At 64.4% G+C, this 15,559-nt stretch overlaps 2 protein-coding genes and 1 long non-coding RNA gene across 6 annotated transcripts; 2 read left to right on the top strand and 1 right to left on the bottom strand.

Moving 5' to 3' along the window:
* The first annotated feature begins 2,627 nt into the window (after window positions 1-2,627).
* Window positions 2,628-4,602, top strand: LOC129198431 (uncharacterized). Its single transcript, XR_008574474.1, has 3 exons — window positions 2,628-2,721; window positions 3,747-3,850; window positions 4,336-4,602. It is a non-coding gene; the product is annotated as an uncharacterized LOC129198431 (long non-coding RNA).
* Window positions 4,603-6,481: 1,879 nt separating this feature from the next.
* Window positions 6,482-9,580, bottom strand: LOC129198426 (C-type lectin domain family 2 member B-like). Of its 4 annotated transcripts, none has more exons than XM_054807730.1 (6): window positions 9,526-9,580; window positions 8,400-8,657; window positions 7,990-8,073; window positions 7,414-7,586; window positions 7,054-7,154; window positions 6,482-6,891 (listed from the first exon to the last, which is right to left on the bottom strand). In XM_054807730.1, exons 2-6 carry the CDS (start codon window positions 8,536-8,538, stop codon window positions 6,768-6,770), a joined length of 621 nt encoding a protein of 206 aa, XP_054663705.1. In that variant the 5' UTR covers window positions 8,539-8,657; window positions 9,526-9,580; the 3' UTR covers window positions 6,482-6,767. The 4 variants fall into 4 exon arrangements, with proteins under 4 accessions (XP_054663705.1, XP_054663704.1, XP_054663707.1 ...); XM_054807729.1 differs by having other exon boundaries at window positions 8,400-8,713; window positions 9,526-9,567; XM_054807732.1 differs by having other exon boundaries at window positions 8,400-8,654; window positions 9,526-9,546.
* On the top strand, window positions 9,079-15,149 carry LOC129198268 (class I histocompatibility antigen, F10 alpha chain-like). The gene is made up of 10 exons (XM_054807418.1): window positions 9,079-9,104; window positions 9,588-9,625; window positions 10,401-10,628; window positions 11,376-11,639; window positions 12,391-12,666; window positions 12,744-13,016; window positions 13,099-13,200; window positions 13,354-13,380; window positions 13,680-13,712; window positions 13,893-15,149. The coding sequence occupies exons 1-10, from the start codon at window positions 9,079-9,081 to the stop codon at window positions 13,904-13,906; spliced, it is 1,281 nt and encodes a 426-aa protein (XP_054663393.1). The 3' UTR covers window positions 13,907-15,149.
* The last annotated feature ends 410 nt before the right edge of the window (window positions 15,150-15,559 follow it).

Below are 15,559 nucleotides of genomic sequence, written 5' to 3'. Positions count from 1 at the left end.
CCAGCGATTCCAGTCACTTCCAGCACCAGCAGCAACCCCAGTAACTCCAGTAACTCCAGTAACAGAAACACCACCAGCAATTCTGGTCACCTCCAGTAACCCCGGCGACTCCAGCAGCTCCAGTAACCCCAGTAAGTCCAGTAACCGCAGCGAGTCCAGCACTTCCAGCATAGGCAGTAACCCCAGTAACACCAGTAACCCCAGTACCTCCCGTCCCAGTCCGGCCCCGCGGCTCCACTGCGGGGTGGGGTGGGGTCGGGGCCGGCGGGAAAGGGGGGGCCTGGGGGCGTGGCCGGGGGGAGGAGCCACATCCCACGCACCTGCCCCACATCTCCCACCCCACGGGTGTCAGGGGACCCGGGTGGCCAGACCCCCCCAGTCCTGCTCCCCCAAGTCCTGCCCCACAGCCCCCCCCCCCCCGCACACAGGGGGCCCAGGCGTCCGGGCCCTGCGCCCCCCCACTCAGGACCCGTGGGTCAGAGAGGGCCCAAGTGTCCGGGCGGGGACCCAGGCGTCCGGGCGGGCCCCGCTCCCCCCCATGTGTTTATGGGGTGGCGGTCGCCGCGGTAACCAAACATCTGGGCGGGAACAGCCAGATGTGGGGTCCAGCTGCCAGAGCGGGGGGGGGGCAGAGGCCGCTCCCAGTAACACCAGTAACACCAATACCACAGCACAGCCTGCCCCACAGCTCCCAGTGCTCCCAGTAACCACAGTGCTACCTGACCCACGACTCCCAGTGCTCCCAGTAACACCAGTAACACCAATACCACAGCACAGCCTGCCCCACAGCTCCCAGTGCTCCCAGTAACCATGGTGCTACCTGCCCCACAGCTCCCAGTGCTCCCAGTAACCATGGTGCTATCTGCCCCACTGCTCCCAGTGCTCCCAGGAACCACAGCCCCATCTGACCCACAGCTCCCAGGAACCACGGTGCCACCTGCCCCACAGCTCCCAGTGCTCCCAGGAACCACAGTGCCACCTGACCCAGGGGTCCCAATGCTCCCAGTACCCACAACCCCACCTGCCCTATGGCTCCCAGTGCTTCCAGCAAACATGGTGCCATCTGACCCAGGGCTCCCAGGAACCACGGTGCCACCTGCCCCACAGCTCCCAGTGTTCCCAGTGCTCCCAGTAACCATGGTGCCACCTGACCCAGGGGTCCCAGTGCTCCCAGTACCTACAAGCCCACCTGCCCCATGGCTGCCAGTGCTCCCAGGAACCACGGTGCTACCTGACCCAGGGCTCCCAGTGCTCCTGGTACCCACAAGCCCACCTGCCCCAGTGCTCCCAGGAACCATGATGCCACCTGCCCCACCACTCCCAGTAACCACAGTCACACCTGCCCCACTGCTCCCAGTAACCATGATGCCACCTGCCTCACAGCTGCAAGGAACCACGGTGCCACCTGACCCACGGCTCCCAGTACTCCCAGGAACCACAAACCCACCTGCCCCACAGCTCCCAGTGCTCCCAGTATCCACAGTGCCATGTGCCCCACACCTCCCCGTCCCCTGTGCTATGGACCCCAGCTGTGGGGCTGTGGGGCCAGGCCATGGGGCTGAGCCGTGGTACCGTGGGTCAGGGGAGCTGTGGTCAGTGGGGCTGTGCCGTGGGTCAGCGGGGCTCCGCCGTGGGTCAGTGGGGCCACAGCACGGGGCTGCAGGGCTGAGCCATGGGACTGAGCCACGGGGATGCGCCGTGGGGCCAAGTCACGGGTGGGGTCGGGTGGGACCGTGACTCAGCCTGGCCGGGCCCCCCCCATTCCCCCCCCCCCCGCTGCTGTTGTTGTTGCTGCAGGACATGGGGGCGGGGGGACGACTCAGCCGGACGCCTGGGTCCACTGGGGGGGGGGGGTGTCAGGGGTCACCCGGATGCCTGGGTCCCCCAGAAGGCAGTGGGGGGGTGGGGGATGTGGGGCAGGGGGGACCCAGACACCTGGGTCCCCTGAGGACAGTGGGATGCCTGGGAGGGGGGTGACCTGGGGGGGGGCCCGGGTGCCCAGGTCCCCGAAGAGGCAGCGGGGGGGGGGGAGGGGGGCACGTGGGTTCGCCACGAGGTCTGGCAGGGTCGGGCGGGGGGTGGGGGCCCCGCTGGCTGGGTCCCTTGGGGCTGGGGGTGTAGGGCAGAGCTGGGGGGGCCGGACGCTCGGGTTCCTTGGCGAGGGCTGGTGTTTTGCTCATCGCCCCCGGGCTGGGCGGGTGGCCCGACACGTGTGGGGCTGGGGGGCACGTGTGGGGCTGGGAGGGCCATAGGGCAAGTGTGGGGCTGGGGGGATCCATGGGGGATGTGTGGGGCTTGGGGGAACAGGGGAGGCTGGGGGAGTCCGTGGGGCACATGTGGGGCTGGGGGGTCACGAGGGAGGCTGGGGGATCATGAGTACATGTGGGGCAGGGGAGTCCATGGGCAGTTGTGGGGCTGGCGGGGGGGGGCGTGGGACATATGTGAGGCTGGGGTGGGTCACAGTTATGTGTGGGGCTGGGGGGGGTGTCACTGTCATATGTGGGGCTGGAAGGGTCCATGCAACACATGTGGGGCTGGGGGGGGGGAGGATAGGGCAGATGTGGGGCTGGGGGGTTGCCATGGGGCAGATATGGGGCCACAGGGCCCGTGTGGGGCTGGGGAAATGTGTGGGGCACAGGCTGCGTGGGGGGAGCCCACCCTGGCGCAGCCCCACGGCTGCTCCTGCCAAGGAATTTTCTCGGCCTCCATCAACAGCATGAGGTAATGGGGGGGGCGGGGAGACCCAGCCGTCCGGGTGGGGGGAGGGGGCAGATGACCAAGACATGAGGGGGGGTGGGGTGTCATGGGGCCCCACCCCATGGTGCCCCCCAGGATCCCCAATCCCATGGGATACCCAGGACGTCCGTCACCCGTGGTCCCCACAGCCCCACCCTGAGTGACTGACGTCCCCATGGACCCCCCAGGTGGCCGATGTCCCCCCCAGCCCCACCTCAGGTGGCTGATGTCCCCACAGACCCCCCAGGTCCCCACCAGCCCCAAAGCTCTGTCCCCACTCCACAGGCTCCACTCTGCTGTCCCCATCCCAGCTGACCCTATCTCACCATCCCATCCCCACTGTCCCCATCCCGTCCCCCCCACAGTCCCCATCCTGACCCCCCATTGCCATCCCACCATCCTGTCCCCATCCTGTCCCCGTTGTCCCCGTCCCCACTGTTCCCATCCCATCCCCACCATCCCATCCTGTCCTCACTGTCCCCATCCCACCATCCTGTCCCCACCATCACTTGGTGCCCAGCCTGTCATGGGCATGTTGGACCCCTCACCCTCCATCTCCCCTCCCCCTCCTCCTTCCCCATCCCTTCCCCCCACCCTGCACCCCCTCCCCTCCTGGTTTTTGGTGTGCCCATCCCCGCACCCAGCGTCTCCACCCTGGTTCTTGGTGTCTCCATCCCACCTCTTACAGTCCCCGTCCTGGTTTGTGGTGCCCCATCCCTGTCCCTGGTCTCCCCATCCTGGTATGGGGTGTCCCCATCCCACCTCTTGGTGTCCCCATCCATGTCCTCAGGGACATCATCCCTGCCCCCAGTGTCCCCATCCCTTGGTGTCCCCATCCTGGCACCTGGTGTCCCCAGCCTCAGCTCCTGCTGTCCTTCACCCTCCTTCCCCGTGTCCCCATCCCCCGCTCTCCCCCCTCGTCCCCCACCCTGCAGCAGGTCCCAGTAGTGGCTACCTGGGCGCAGGAGCTCCCTGGGGGATCCCAGTTCATGCAGTCGTCCCCTCTCCAGCACAGCCACCCGCTGTGCCCCCATGGCCAGGGCCACCTGCCCCATCACGAGCAGCACCGCACACCTGGTCCTGCTGGCTCTGAAGATCTCCTGCTCCACCTGCGGTGGGTGACATCATCAGTGGGGACCCCTGGGTGTGGGGACACAGGGAGCAGAGACCCAGGGGACACGGGGATTGAGACCAAGGGGACATGGGGACCAAGGACCCAGGGGACATGGGGACCAAGGGCACATGGGGAGTGAGGATCCAGAGAACACGGAGAGCAGGGACCCAGGGGACATTGGACGGAGGGACCTGGGGAACACTGGGAGATAAGACCAAGGGGAGATGGAGACCTGGGACTGGGGGGCTGCTGAGAGAGGGAACCAGGGGACATGGGGACACCAGGGGACACCAGGACTGGAGGCCAAGGCAACCCAGGCAGCAGGGACACGGGGACCACAGACTGAGGGGAGACTGGAACTGGGGACCAGGGGGACACTGGGATTGGTGTATTGGGTTTGCGTGGCAAGGTTTTGGTAGCCGGGGGGGGGGCTACAGCGGTGGCTTCTGTGAGAAGCTGCTAGAAGCTCCCCCTGTGTCTGATAGAGCCAATGCCAGCCGACTCCAAGACAGGCCTGCCGCTGGCCAAGGCCAAGCCAATCCGCGCCTCTGGGATAACATAGTTAAGAAGAAGAAAAACACTTAGAGAGAGAGCTTTTGCAGCCAGAGAGAGGAGTGAGAAGATGTAAGAAACTCTGCAGACACCCAGGTCAGTGCAGAAGGAGGGGCAGGAGGTGCTCCAGGCACCGGAGCAGAGATCCCCCTGCAGCCCGTGGTGAAGGCCATGGTGAAGCAGGCTGTCCCCCTGCAGCCCATGGAGGAAGGATGAGGGGGTGTGGAGATTCCACCTGCAGCCCGTGGAGGAAGGATGAGGGGGTGTAGAGATTCCACCTGCAGCCCGTGGAGGACCCCACGCCGGAGCAGGGAGGCACCTGAAGGAGGCTGTGGCCCGTGGGAAGCCCACGCTGGAGCAAGTTCCTGGCCGGACCGGTGGACCCGTGGAGAGGGGAGCCCACGCCAGGGCAGGTTTGCTGGCAGGACTTGTGACCCCGTGGGGGACCCCATGCTGGAGCAGTTTGCTCCTGAAGGTCTGCACCCCGTGAGAGGGACTCCATGCTGGAGCAGGGGAAGGATGAGAGGAGTCCTCCCCCTGAGGATGAAGAAGCGGCAGAAACACCGTGAGATGAACTGACCGTAACCCCCACTCCCCGTCCCCCTGTGCTGCTGAGGGGGGGGAAGGTTGAAGCCAGGAGTGAAGTTGAGCCCGGGAAGATGGGAGGGGTGGGGGGAGGTGTTTTAAGAGTTGATTTTATTTTCTCATTCCTCTACTCTGTTTTGCCTAGTAATAAATTAGATGAATTCCCTCTCTAAGTTCAGTCTGTTTTGCTCGTGACGATAATTAGTGAGTGATCTCTCCCTGTCCTTGTCTCGACCTACAAGCATTTCGTTATGCCTTTTCTCCCCTGTTTAGTGAATAAGGGGAGTGAGAGAGCGGCTCTGGTGGGCACCTGGCCTCCAGCCAGGGTCAACCCACCACAATTGGCAACCAAAGGGACACTGAGATTGGCGACCAATGGGACACAGGGACCAAGGACCCAGGAGATGATGGAAAGAGGAGACCCAGGGGGACCCTCAGGGACTGGGGTGCTGCTGGACAGGATGATCGAGGGGACATGGGTGTCACTTCCCACCTGCAGCTGGCTCTCAGCATCCAGGGTGCTGGTGGGTTCATCGAGGACAAGGACACAAGGGTCCCTCACCAAGGCACGAGCAATGGCCACCCCCTGCCGCTGTCCCCCGGGGAGCTGCCCCCCCCAGCTCGCCCACCTCTGCGTGAAACAGCCGTCAGTGTGGGGACATGGGGACAGCGAGGGGGAGGGGCACCTCCTCCCTGTGTCATAGCCCCGGGGCAGGCGGGTGATAAAGGTGTGGGCACCCGCACGGGTGGCTGCCACTGTCACCTGCGCCGGGCTCCAGCTCTCCGGCCCGTAGGCGATGTTGGCGTGGAGTGAGCGGGAGAAGAGCGCCAGCTCCTGGGGGACGGCGGCCACCTGCGGCACAGGGGACGGCTGGGGACACGGTGGGGATGTGGGGGGGGGACATGGTGTGGAAGTGGGGGTAGATGGTGGGGACGTGGCTGGGGACGCTGCAGGGACGTGGTGGGGATGGTTGGGGACAGAACCATTGCATCACAGACTGGTTTGGGTTGGAAGGGACCTCACAGCCCATCCAGTTCTAACCCCCTGCCACAGGCAGGGACATCCTCCACTAGCCCAGCTTGCCCAAAGCCCCATCCAACCTGGCCTTCAACACTGCCAGGGAGCCAGGGGCAGCCACAGCTTCTCTGGGCACCCTGTGCCAGGGCCTCACCACCCTCACAGGGAAGAATTTCTGCCTCACATCTCATCTCCATCTCCCCTCCTGCAGCTTTAGGCCATCACCTCTCAAGCCTGGAAGGGATGCCATCCAGAGGCACCCTTCCCTGAGTGCGACCGTCCAGCCAATTCCTTATCCTCCATCCGTCAAATCCACGTCTCTCCAATTTAGAGACAAGGACGTTGTGTGGGACAGTGTCAAATGCTTTGCACAGGTCCAGGTAGATGACATCAGTCGCTCTCCTTGTCCAGCAACACTGTAACCCCATCAGAGAAGGTCACCAAAGTTCTTAGGCATGATTTGCTCTTAGTGAAGCCACATTGGCTGTCACCAATTTTAATGGCCCAGCCCACTCAGTGCGTTAGGGTGAGGTTAACTTTTTACTCCTGAGTACCGTGCAGAGAATTAACGACAATTACTCTAACGGTTCAAACACACTGCTTGGCCAGCAGTGAGTGCGTCCTGGAGCCAGCTGGAAGTGACTCCATCCAACACGGGGGCAGCTCCTGGCATCTCCTCAGAGAAGCCCCCCACTACCAAACCCTTGCCACGTAAACCCAACAGTCCCCAGCACCGGGAAGGACCTTTCTCCACCAGCTCCCTCACGTGGTTCCCATCAGAACTGAGGCCTTGCTGCACACATAAGGCCGTTGCTTTGAGCAGCTTGAACTCCAGAGATCATGGTCCTTCAGGAACAAACACGGTTCTTGGCCCTGCACCGGGATCCTGCAACAGGAAGCAAATACACTGCTGGTACCATCGGGTTAGCGGGTGTCCCCTCAGGCACCGGGAGGGGACAAGGGCTGCCTGCAAGGGACAGTCCCAGCAGACACGTCCCACCAGGCCTCTGCCCATCCCACCGCAGGGTGGTTTCCGCATGGGACTCACCTCTGGTTGAAGCTGCTGCCATCCACCCACTCCAGGCGCTCGCCTTGTCTCCGCAGCCCAAGCCAGACATCAGTGTTGCCCTTGAGGCGCAAGAGAAACTCCTGGGTAGGAAAGACAAGCCAACAGTCAGGAGCTGCTGCCGGCCCCACGCTGGTCCCTGCCGGCCTCGCAGGCAGCCCCAGCCCTGCACCACCACCACTGGCCCTGGGATGGCAGCAGCTCCCTCCCAACGGCTGCTCCAACAGGCTCCAGCGCTTCTGAACGAGCTCACCAGCCCCAGGCTCCACACCCAGGGTCTGCACCCAACCCAGGAAACCCCCTTCCTTCACCCCCCCGCAGCCACAACAGCCCCTCACTCACCATTTCCCACTCCCTCTGGAGCACAGCCAGCGAGGCCCCGTGTGAGGAGCACCACTCCTGGCTCCACTCCCAGCTCCCCTCCTCATTCGAGAGGTAGTAGCAGACTTTGCGATACCCAACCCAGTCGTCAGGACAGGCCAGCACCAGAGTTGGACAGCCTTCATGTCTCCCTGCTGGAGAGGGAAAAGGAGAAGGGAAGAAGGTCAGAGGATTCTCCTCCGCAGGGAGCAGGGGACACAGCTCTGCAGGGCAGGGAAGGAGGTAACCACGGGCTCCCCCCACAGGGATCCCCAATTTGCTCCCAGGGACCGAGAAGGAGCAGACACCCCAGGCGTTAACAGCCTGTCCCCACAGCACAGGTGAGGGTGTCCCTGCTCCTCCCCAGGACCCCTCAGACAGGGTGGGGGCACAGCCATTCCAAGGGCCTGGCCCCATCACGCTCCCCCCACACCAACAGTTGCCCCAGCCCAGAGGGGAAGGGGCCACATCCAGCCTGGTACTGCGTGGGCCGGGTTGCTGGCAGCACACACGGTCCTGTGCCAAGGGGCCAGAAGGAGGCAGCTGCTCCTCCCTTACCTGATTGTACAGGAAGAGCGGCAGCCAAAGCTAGGACCACAACCACCACCAGGATGTACGCTAGATAGGGACCGCACCGCTTGCCTGCGGGAGGAAAAAGTCACTCGAAACAGACGGTGCTGTCCCAGAGCAGGCACGGCCCTCACATCCCCGCCACCCTCAACACAAGCTACCCAGGGATCGCGGGAGGGACCCCCCAGGGGACGGCCCACAGCAGGAGAGCTGCCAGACAGATGGCGAAGTGGTGGGGAGCTGCTACAGACCACCTGATGGGAACTGAGCACAAGACGAGGCCTTTTCCAGACAGCTGGAAGAAGCGTCACACTTGCCAGCCCCAATCCTCCCAGGGTGACACCACCACCAAGACATTGTCCCCTCCCTACAGGTCACAGGGGTGGCCCCACACTCACCCAGAACTCTTCTGTGTGTCCTTTTGTCTGGATACCCAGGCACCTCTGTGTGGGAGGATGCCTCTTCGTCCTGGGGACCCAGGGGCTCCTCCATGTTCCTACTGGTACAGGGGAATGCCTCCTCCTCCCCTTGTCCCATGGGAAAGGGATGTAGAAGCACTTTGCTTGTGATAAGCAGAGTCTTGTGCCCAAGGCATCACAGCTGCTGGCAGAGGCTGTTCCAAGCCAGGCTTAGATCTTGTTTTACCATCACAGCTGCTATTGGGAGATTGCCAAGAACATGCTGAGGACACACCAGACCAGGACTTCTAATTCTATTAATAGAAGCAAGGCACTCGCTGGCTAGGAGTGTCTCCCTTCCCGGCTCAGCCGACACACAGGAAGGAAGCACCAGCACCCAGAGAGGCAGGAACGGGGTGCACCTGGCAGAACAAGGCACCACAGCAGCCCCCAGACACCAAAATCGGAGGCCCAGGGTGTCCTTAACAAAACATCAAGGATACCGAGTCAAAGTCGGCACACAACATCCCACCCCCACCTGGGCAGAGGATACCGAGGGTGGGTCTCAGCCCTGTTTTACAAACAGATGAGCACACAGGATTAAAGGGGGACAGGAGGACAGGGCTGCTCCCCTGCACCGCCCAGAGGCAGCTCAGCCGGAAAAGCTCCAAGTGATGCCATGCGGCGACAGGACGAGGGGGAATGGTCTTAACCAGAGGGTTTTACCCCAGAGGGCAGATGCAGCCCAGATCTAAGGGGGACACAGGCACATCCCAGCGCCTGGCTACTCCCCGCTGCTGGCACAGGACGGGGACAGCGCAGGCCGAGCCCGCCCAAGACCATCACACTGTTCACCCCAGGGGTGCTGGCGGCGGCTGGGCCAAGCAGCTCCCGCCGTGCCGGTGCCCTGAAGGGTTCCCAAGCCCCACAGACTCAGCACGGCTCCCCGCCCGGCACGGCTCAGGGCACAGCGCCAAGGGGGGGCCCACAAGCGGCCGCTCCCTCAGCAGCCCCAGGAGGGAGGCGGGAAAGCCGGGGGGAACACGGCGAGCAATACAGGGACGGGGAGCCCTCCCCGCACCCCACAACCACCGGGCCCGAGCACCACCGCCCGCCCGGCCCCTACCTCCGCCGCTGCCCACGTGCGCCCGCACCGCTCTGAGGAAAGCGCCGCTCTGCTCTTTAAAGGTGGCCCGCCCGCTCGCCCACCAATCAGCGCGCAAAAGGTGAGGAGTGGCGGGGGAAGCAGCCAATCGAGACCACTTATATTTTAGCCCCGCCCCCGTAACCTGTCGCTGCCCGCTGTGAGGGAGGTGGGGGCGGGCTGGGCTGCTGCCGCCGGAGCGGCTTTCTGGGGGGACTTGTGATGGCGGGGGGCTGTCCTTACCACACCCAACAGTTTTGCCTTTTTCTTCTGATTTTCCTCCCCATCCCATGGGGCAGGAGGAGCAGGCAAAGGGCTCGGCTGCCGGCTGGGGCTGAACCACGACAGGGCCCAACGCTGGAGCAGTTGGTGAAGAACTGGAGCCCGTGGGCACCGGACACGAGGGACAGCGGGTGCAAGGGACACCTCCCAGAAGCCCCGGGGGGTGCCCACACTCCCCAGTTTTTGTACCATTTTCCCAGCTTTTTCACCCATAAACCCCCAGGGTGGCAGAGCCGGGGTGGGGAGAGCCGTGGGGCACCTGGGTGTCCCCCTCCCCCAGGGACAGACAGGTCGTGGGGGTCTCGGGGTGCCCCAGGGGAAGGGGACAAGAGCAGGGCCGGGGGGGCGGGTGTAGAACTGTGACTTGGGGGGCCCAGGGGTGACCCCAGGCTGGGGGGGGGAGGTCTCGGGCCCTGAGGAGGGGTCGGGGGGGGCTGAGGGCTGGGTTGCCCCGTGGGGGGTCCCGGCCCGAGGATCCCGGGGGGTGGCGGGGTCCCGGTTGGTCCCGGGGAGCTCCTGTCCCCGCCCCTCCCCCCGCGCTGCCTCCGCCGCTTTCGCTGCTCCCCAACCTGCAGAGACGGGATCTGCCCGGCGCCCGGTGACGTCTGAAGCGTCTCGGGCTGCCATTGGCGGACGGGCTCTGGCGGCGCCAATCGCGGGGCGAGGCGGGTCCTGGGGCGGGGCTTGGGTCGGCGCGAGGCTCGTGGGGCCGGTGCGGGCGCGGTGCCGGAGCGGAGCGGAGCGATGGGGCCGGGCGCTGGGGCTGGGGCTTCTGCTGGGGGTCCTCGGCGGGGCGGCGAGCGGTGAGCGCGGGCGGGGACCCGGGAGCCCGTTCCTTGGCGCCGGGACCCCCCTGGACCCCCTTTCCTGGTCCCCGGTGCCCCATTCCCCGGTCACGGGGACCCCCCCTTGACCTCCCCCTCCATCCCGGGTGACCAGGATCCCCCTGGAGCCCCTTTCCTGGGCACGTGGGCACCCTCCCGGGCACCGGGACCCCCCCCCCTTGACCTTCCCTTCCGTCCCGAGGCACCGGGACCCCCTTGGACCCTCTTTGCTGCGCACCGGGACCTCCCTGGACCCCCTTTCCTGGGCACCGGGAACCCCCCCTGGCACGGGGACCCCCCCGGTCCTCCTCCCTGGACACCGAGTACCCCCTGGGAACACCCCCCAGACCCCCGGGTCTGCCTCCCTGGGCCCCGCCCCCCCCGACCATGCCCCTGATCTGCTTCTTGACGCTGGGGACCCCCCTGCACCCCCCTTCCTGGGCACCTGGGGTCCCCCACCCCCCGGGCCCCCCTTTCATTGACACCAGGGACCCCCTGGGCTTCCCTTCCTGGGAACCAGGACCCCCCTCCTGGACACACCTCGCTCCCCCAACACCCCCCCACCAGTCACAGCCCCCCTGCAGCTGCCCCCCATCCCCCCCGGATCTGCTCCCCTGGGACCCCCACCCATCCTCGTTGCCCACCCCTGGACCCCCACCCCTTGGGCACCTTCACCCCTGTCCCCCCGAGCCCCCCAATCCCTCACCGTCCCCCGTGTTCCCACAGAGCTCCATTCCCTGTGCTATTTCGATATCGGGGTGTCAGAGCCCAGCCCGGGGGTGCCCCAGTTCGTGTCCGTGGGGTACGTGGACGGGAACCTCATTGCACGCTACGACAGCGAGACAGGGAAGACGGTGCCTGGGGCGGACTGGATGAGGGACAACCTGGATCAGCGGTACTGGGACGGGCAGACCCAGATTGGACAGAACAATCAGAAGGTTAACCGTGTGAACCTGGACACACTGCGGGGCCGCTACAACCAGAGTGGGAGTGAGTGCGGGCTGGGACGGGGCTCTGTGGGGCTGGGAGGAGGCTCCGTGGGATGGGAGAGTTCCCACCCCCCCCCACAAGACCCTGCCCTGCCCCACGCTCCTGCCCCGGCTTGTGCTGACCCTTCCCTGCCCGGTGCCATTGTCAGAGGGCTCCCAGCCACCCTGTCCCCCAGTGCGAGGGGGTCCCGGCTGCCTGTCCCAGCCCCACAGTCCTTGGGATCCCTTGTCCCAGAGCCGGGGGGGCTTCTGGCCGCCCCACCCAGTGCATCCCCACCCCACAGTGCCCAGCACCCCATCCCAGGACTGGGCCACCACATCCCAGCCCCTTGCCGTCCCCACGGCAGTCGAGACCCCCAGAACCGGAGGGGGTCTCATCCCCTCGCCATTCCTGTGGTACATTGTACCCCCCACCCCAGAGGCAGAGGGGCTCCCCCCACACACCCCACCTCCTTCTCCCCCCCTGAATGGCACTCAGGACCCTGTCCCAGCTCATCACTGTCGCAGGGTGCCGTGGGGCTGGGTGCCAGCTCAGCCATGCCCTGGGCGCAGGGGGTCTGGATCACGGCTGTATGTGACGCCCCGAGTGCTGTGGGCCCTGGGCAGGATGGGGGGCAGCTCTGGTGCCGGTGCCTGATCCCCCCGGACCTCACACAGGGCTGGAGTGGTGGGCGCTGCCGGGGGGTCCATGCCCCACTGAAGGCCCAGGGCTGTGGCAGCCCCTCAGCCCCGTCTCCCTGGTCATGTTTCAGGGGCCCACACCTGGCAGTGCATGGTTGGCTGTGACCTCCTGGAGGATGGTAGCACCAGGGGGTATTCGCAGATCGCCTACGACGGGAGGGACTTCATCGCCTTTGACATGGACACGATGACGTTCACTGCGGCGGACGCAGCAGCGCAAATCACCAAGAGGAAGTGGGAGGCGGACGGGACTGAAGCTGAGCGACAGAAGCACTACCTGCAGAACACCTGCGTCGAGTGGCTGAGGAAATACGTGAGCTACGGGCAGGCCGTGCTGGAGTGGAAAGGTGAGGGCGAGACGGGGACCCCGGGGACCGGCCAGCGTGGGCGCGTGTGCCAGCCCTCACCGCCACCCCCTCCGCAGAGCGCCCCACGGTCCGAGTGTCGGGGCAGGAGACCCCCGGGATCCTGACCTTGCACTGCCGCGCTTACGGCTTCTACCCGCGGCCCATCACCGTCAGCTGGCTGAAGGACGGCGAGGTCAGGGACCACGAGACCGAGCGGGGCAGCATCGCGCCCAACAGCGACGGCACCTACTACACCTGGGCCTCCATCACGGCCCGCCCGGAGGAGAAGGACAAGTACCGGTGCCGCGTGGAGCACGCCAGCCTGCCCGAGCCCAGGCTCTTTGCGTGGGGTGAGCCCGGTGGCCTTGGGCACGTGGAGCGGTGGGCTGGGGTGGTTCCCCTTCCCCTCCTCACGGCCCTGCTCTCCCCCAGAGTCGGAGTCCAACCTGTTGGCCATCGTGTTGGGCGTGATTGTTGCCATCCTGGCTGTCATCGCCATCATCGTTGGAGTCGTCATTTTGAAGCAGAGATTAGGTAAAGCACCGGGGTGGTGAGGCAGAGGGGTGTGGGAGGAAGGCAGGGCCCGGGGGTCCAGGAGGGGCTGTGGGCACGAGCTGCTGCACTCTGGGGAGCCCCCGAGCCTGACGGTGAAGCGTGGTGGATGCTGATGCCTCTCTCTCTCTGCAGGGAAGAAGGGCTACGGCATGGCGTCAAGTGAGTACCGGGGGCAGGTCTGGCTCCAGCCGCTGCCCAGTGCCGGGGTGGTCTCGTGGCTCTGGTTTCTGGCCGCTGCCGGCATTTCCCCATCCCCCGTCCTCCCTGTGCCGCCCCTCTTTACAGCCCCGTAGCGGGGACGTGTGGCAGAGGTGGTGTCTCCCCCCCGGTGCTCGCGGTGCCATCCTCCTCTCCCGGTGGCTGCAGCGTGGCCACGGCTCCCGGGCCGGCTCCTGGCACGTGCACTGAGCCCGCAGCGAGCAGGGGGCTGGCAGCTCACGGCTATTTCTCCCTCGCAGGCACGGACAGGGGTGCTGGCAGCTCGGCCCAAGGTACGGCATGGGACCAGGGGGGGTGGACGGGGGCAACCCCAGCTCTCTGTGCTCCCCCATGGGACCTGTGGCCAGAGCAGCACCGGGCTGCGGGAGGGGGATGCTGAGACCCCCCGAGCAGAGGGTTGGGGACAGGGAGGTGGCCCTGGGTGACACTGTCTCTTCCTCTGGTCCCTGCAGTGATGAACGCCTAACCGCTCCACGAGGGACTGGGGGGCTGGATGCGGCCCCCTGCCCTCTCACCGGCTGGACACAGAGGTGCTGGAGGCGGCTGGGAGCTGCCCGCAGAGAGCTGGTCACGCTGCGCCTGCCCACCACACTACGCTTGTGGCTCTTCTGGCTGGGTGAACTGCCTTCTTTACAATACTTTTAAAATCCTGGTGCCTGGGCTGCTCTGGCAGCCTTGAGTCGAGGGCTGAGCTGGTTTTATGTGGGATAGAGCTGATTTTCTTCACAGCAGCCCAGCATGGTGAGGTGTTTAGGATTGCGTTGGGTCTGGCTGAGATGGAGTTAATTTTCCTCATATTAGCCCAGTTTCAGCTGAGAGGGTTAATCGTCTTCATAGTCAGTAGCATGGGGCTATGGTTTGGATTTGTGCTGGAAGCAGTGTTGATAACAGAGAGATGTTTTTGTTATCTGGAGCTGTTGTTGTTGAGCAGTGCTTCCCCACAGCCAAGGCCTTTGCTGGTTCTGGCACGGCCCCGCCAGCGGGATGGCTGGGGGTGCCCAAGGAGTTGGGAGGGGACACAGCCAGGACAGCTGACCCCATGGACCAAAGGGATATTCCATCCCATATGATGTCATGCTCAGTTTATAAGGGGCTGGGGGAAGGGGAAGGTGAGGAGATGGCTGTATTCACAGTGATGGCGTTTGTCTTCCCAAGTAACCGTTGCGCGTGACAGAGCCCTGCTTTCCTGGAGAGGGCTGAACAGCTGCCTGCAATGGGAAGTGGTGAATGAATTCCTTGCTTTGCTTTGCTTGTGCGCGCAGCTTTTGCTTTAGCTATTAAATTGTCTTTATCTCAACCTATGAGTTTTCTCACTTTTACTCTTCCAATTCTCTCCCCCATCCCGATGGGGGGGAGTGAGCGAGTGGCTGCGCGGTGCTCAGCTGCTGGCTGGGGTAAAACCCCGACAGTCCTTTTTGGCGCCCAACGTGGGGCTCGAAGGGTTCAAGATAATGACAGATTTGATTGGAATATGCTACATTGAATTTATAGTTCTTGCTCTTTAGCTGTTAATTGGCAGCTTCCTGTGCTTGCCCTGGGCCTTGCTTGCCTTACTGTATGTTAGAGGCTAGTGCTCGTTAGTGGCTGCTTTTTGCGTTTGCTGCTCGCCGTACTGCTTATCACCTTACTGTGCTGTTCCTGGGAACATTTTGGTAACAGCAATGGCAATGTACCCGGGCTGGCAGGTGCCCAGGGCAACGCTGCTGTTCCTGTGCTGTTCGTTATAACTTTTGCCAAGCCGCTATCTTTTGTAGTTGCGCGGAGTTTTAAGTAAATTTGTGATGTTTGAACCTCTCGAGTAATTGTCGTTACTCCCGATTACCGCACAGAGAATTAAAAAGTTAACCTCACCCACTGAGTGGGACGGGACAGTGATGTTGCGGTGGAGTGAGCAGGAGAAGAGCACCGGCTCCTGGGCGACAGCCGCCACCTGCAGCGGAGGGGAGGGCTGGGGACATGGCAGGGATGTGGGGGTATGTCGGGGGAAAGTAGGGGGGACATGGCTGGGGATGTGGCAGGGACCTGGTGGGGATGGCTGGGGACAGGGTGGGTATGGGGCAAGGAGATGGTGGGGATGGATGGGGACGCTGCAGGGGACGTGGCAGGGGACTTGGCAGGG

This window comes from Grus americana, chromosome 32 (genome assembly GCF_028858705.1).
Source record: "Grus americana isolate bGruAme1 chromosome 32, bGruAme1.mat, whole genome shotgun sequence".
NCBI classification, from domain to species: Eukaryota; Metazoa; Chordata; class Aves; order Gruiformes; family Gruidae; genus Grus; species Grus americana.
Note: the sequence above shows the minus strand (reverse complement) of the source record. Positions and strands in the feature narration are given on the sequence as shown.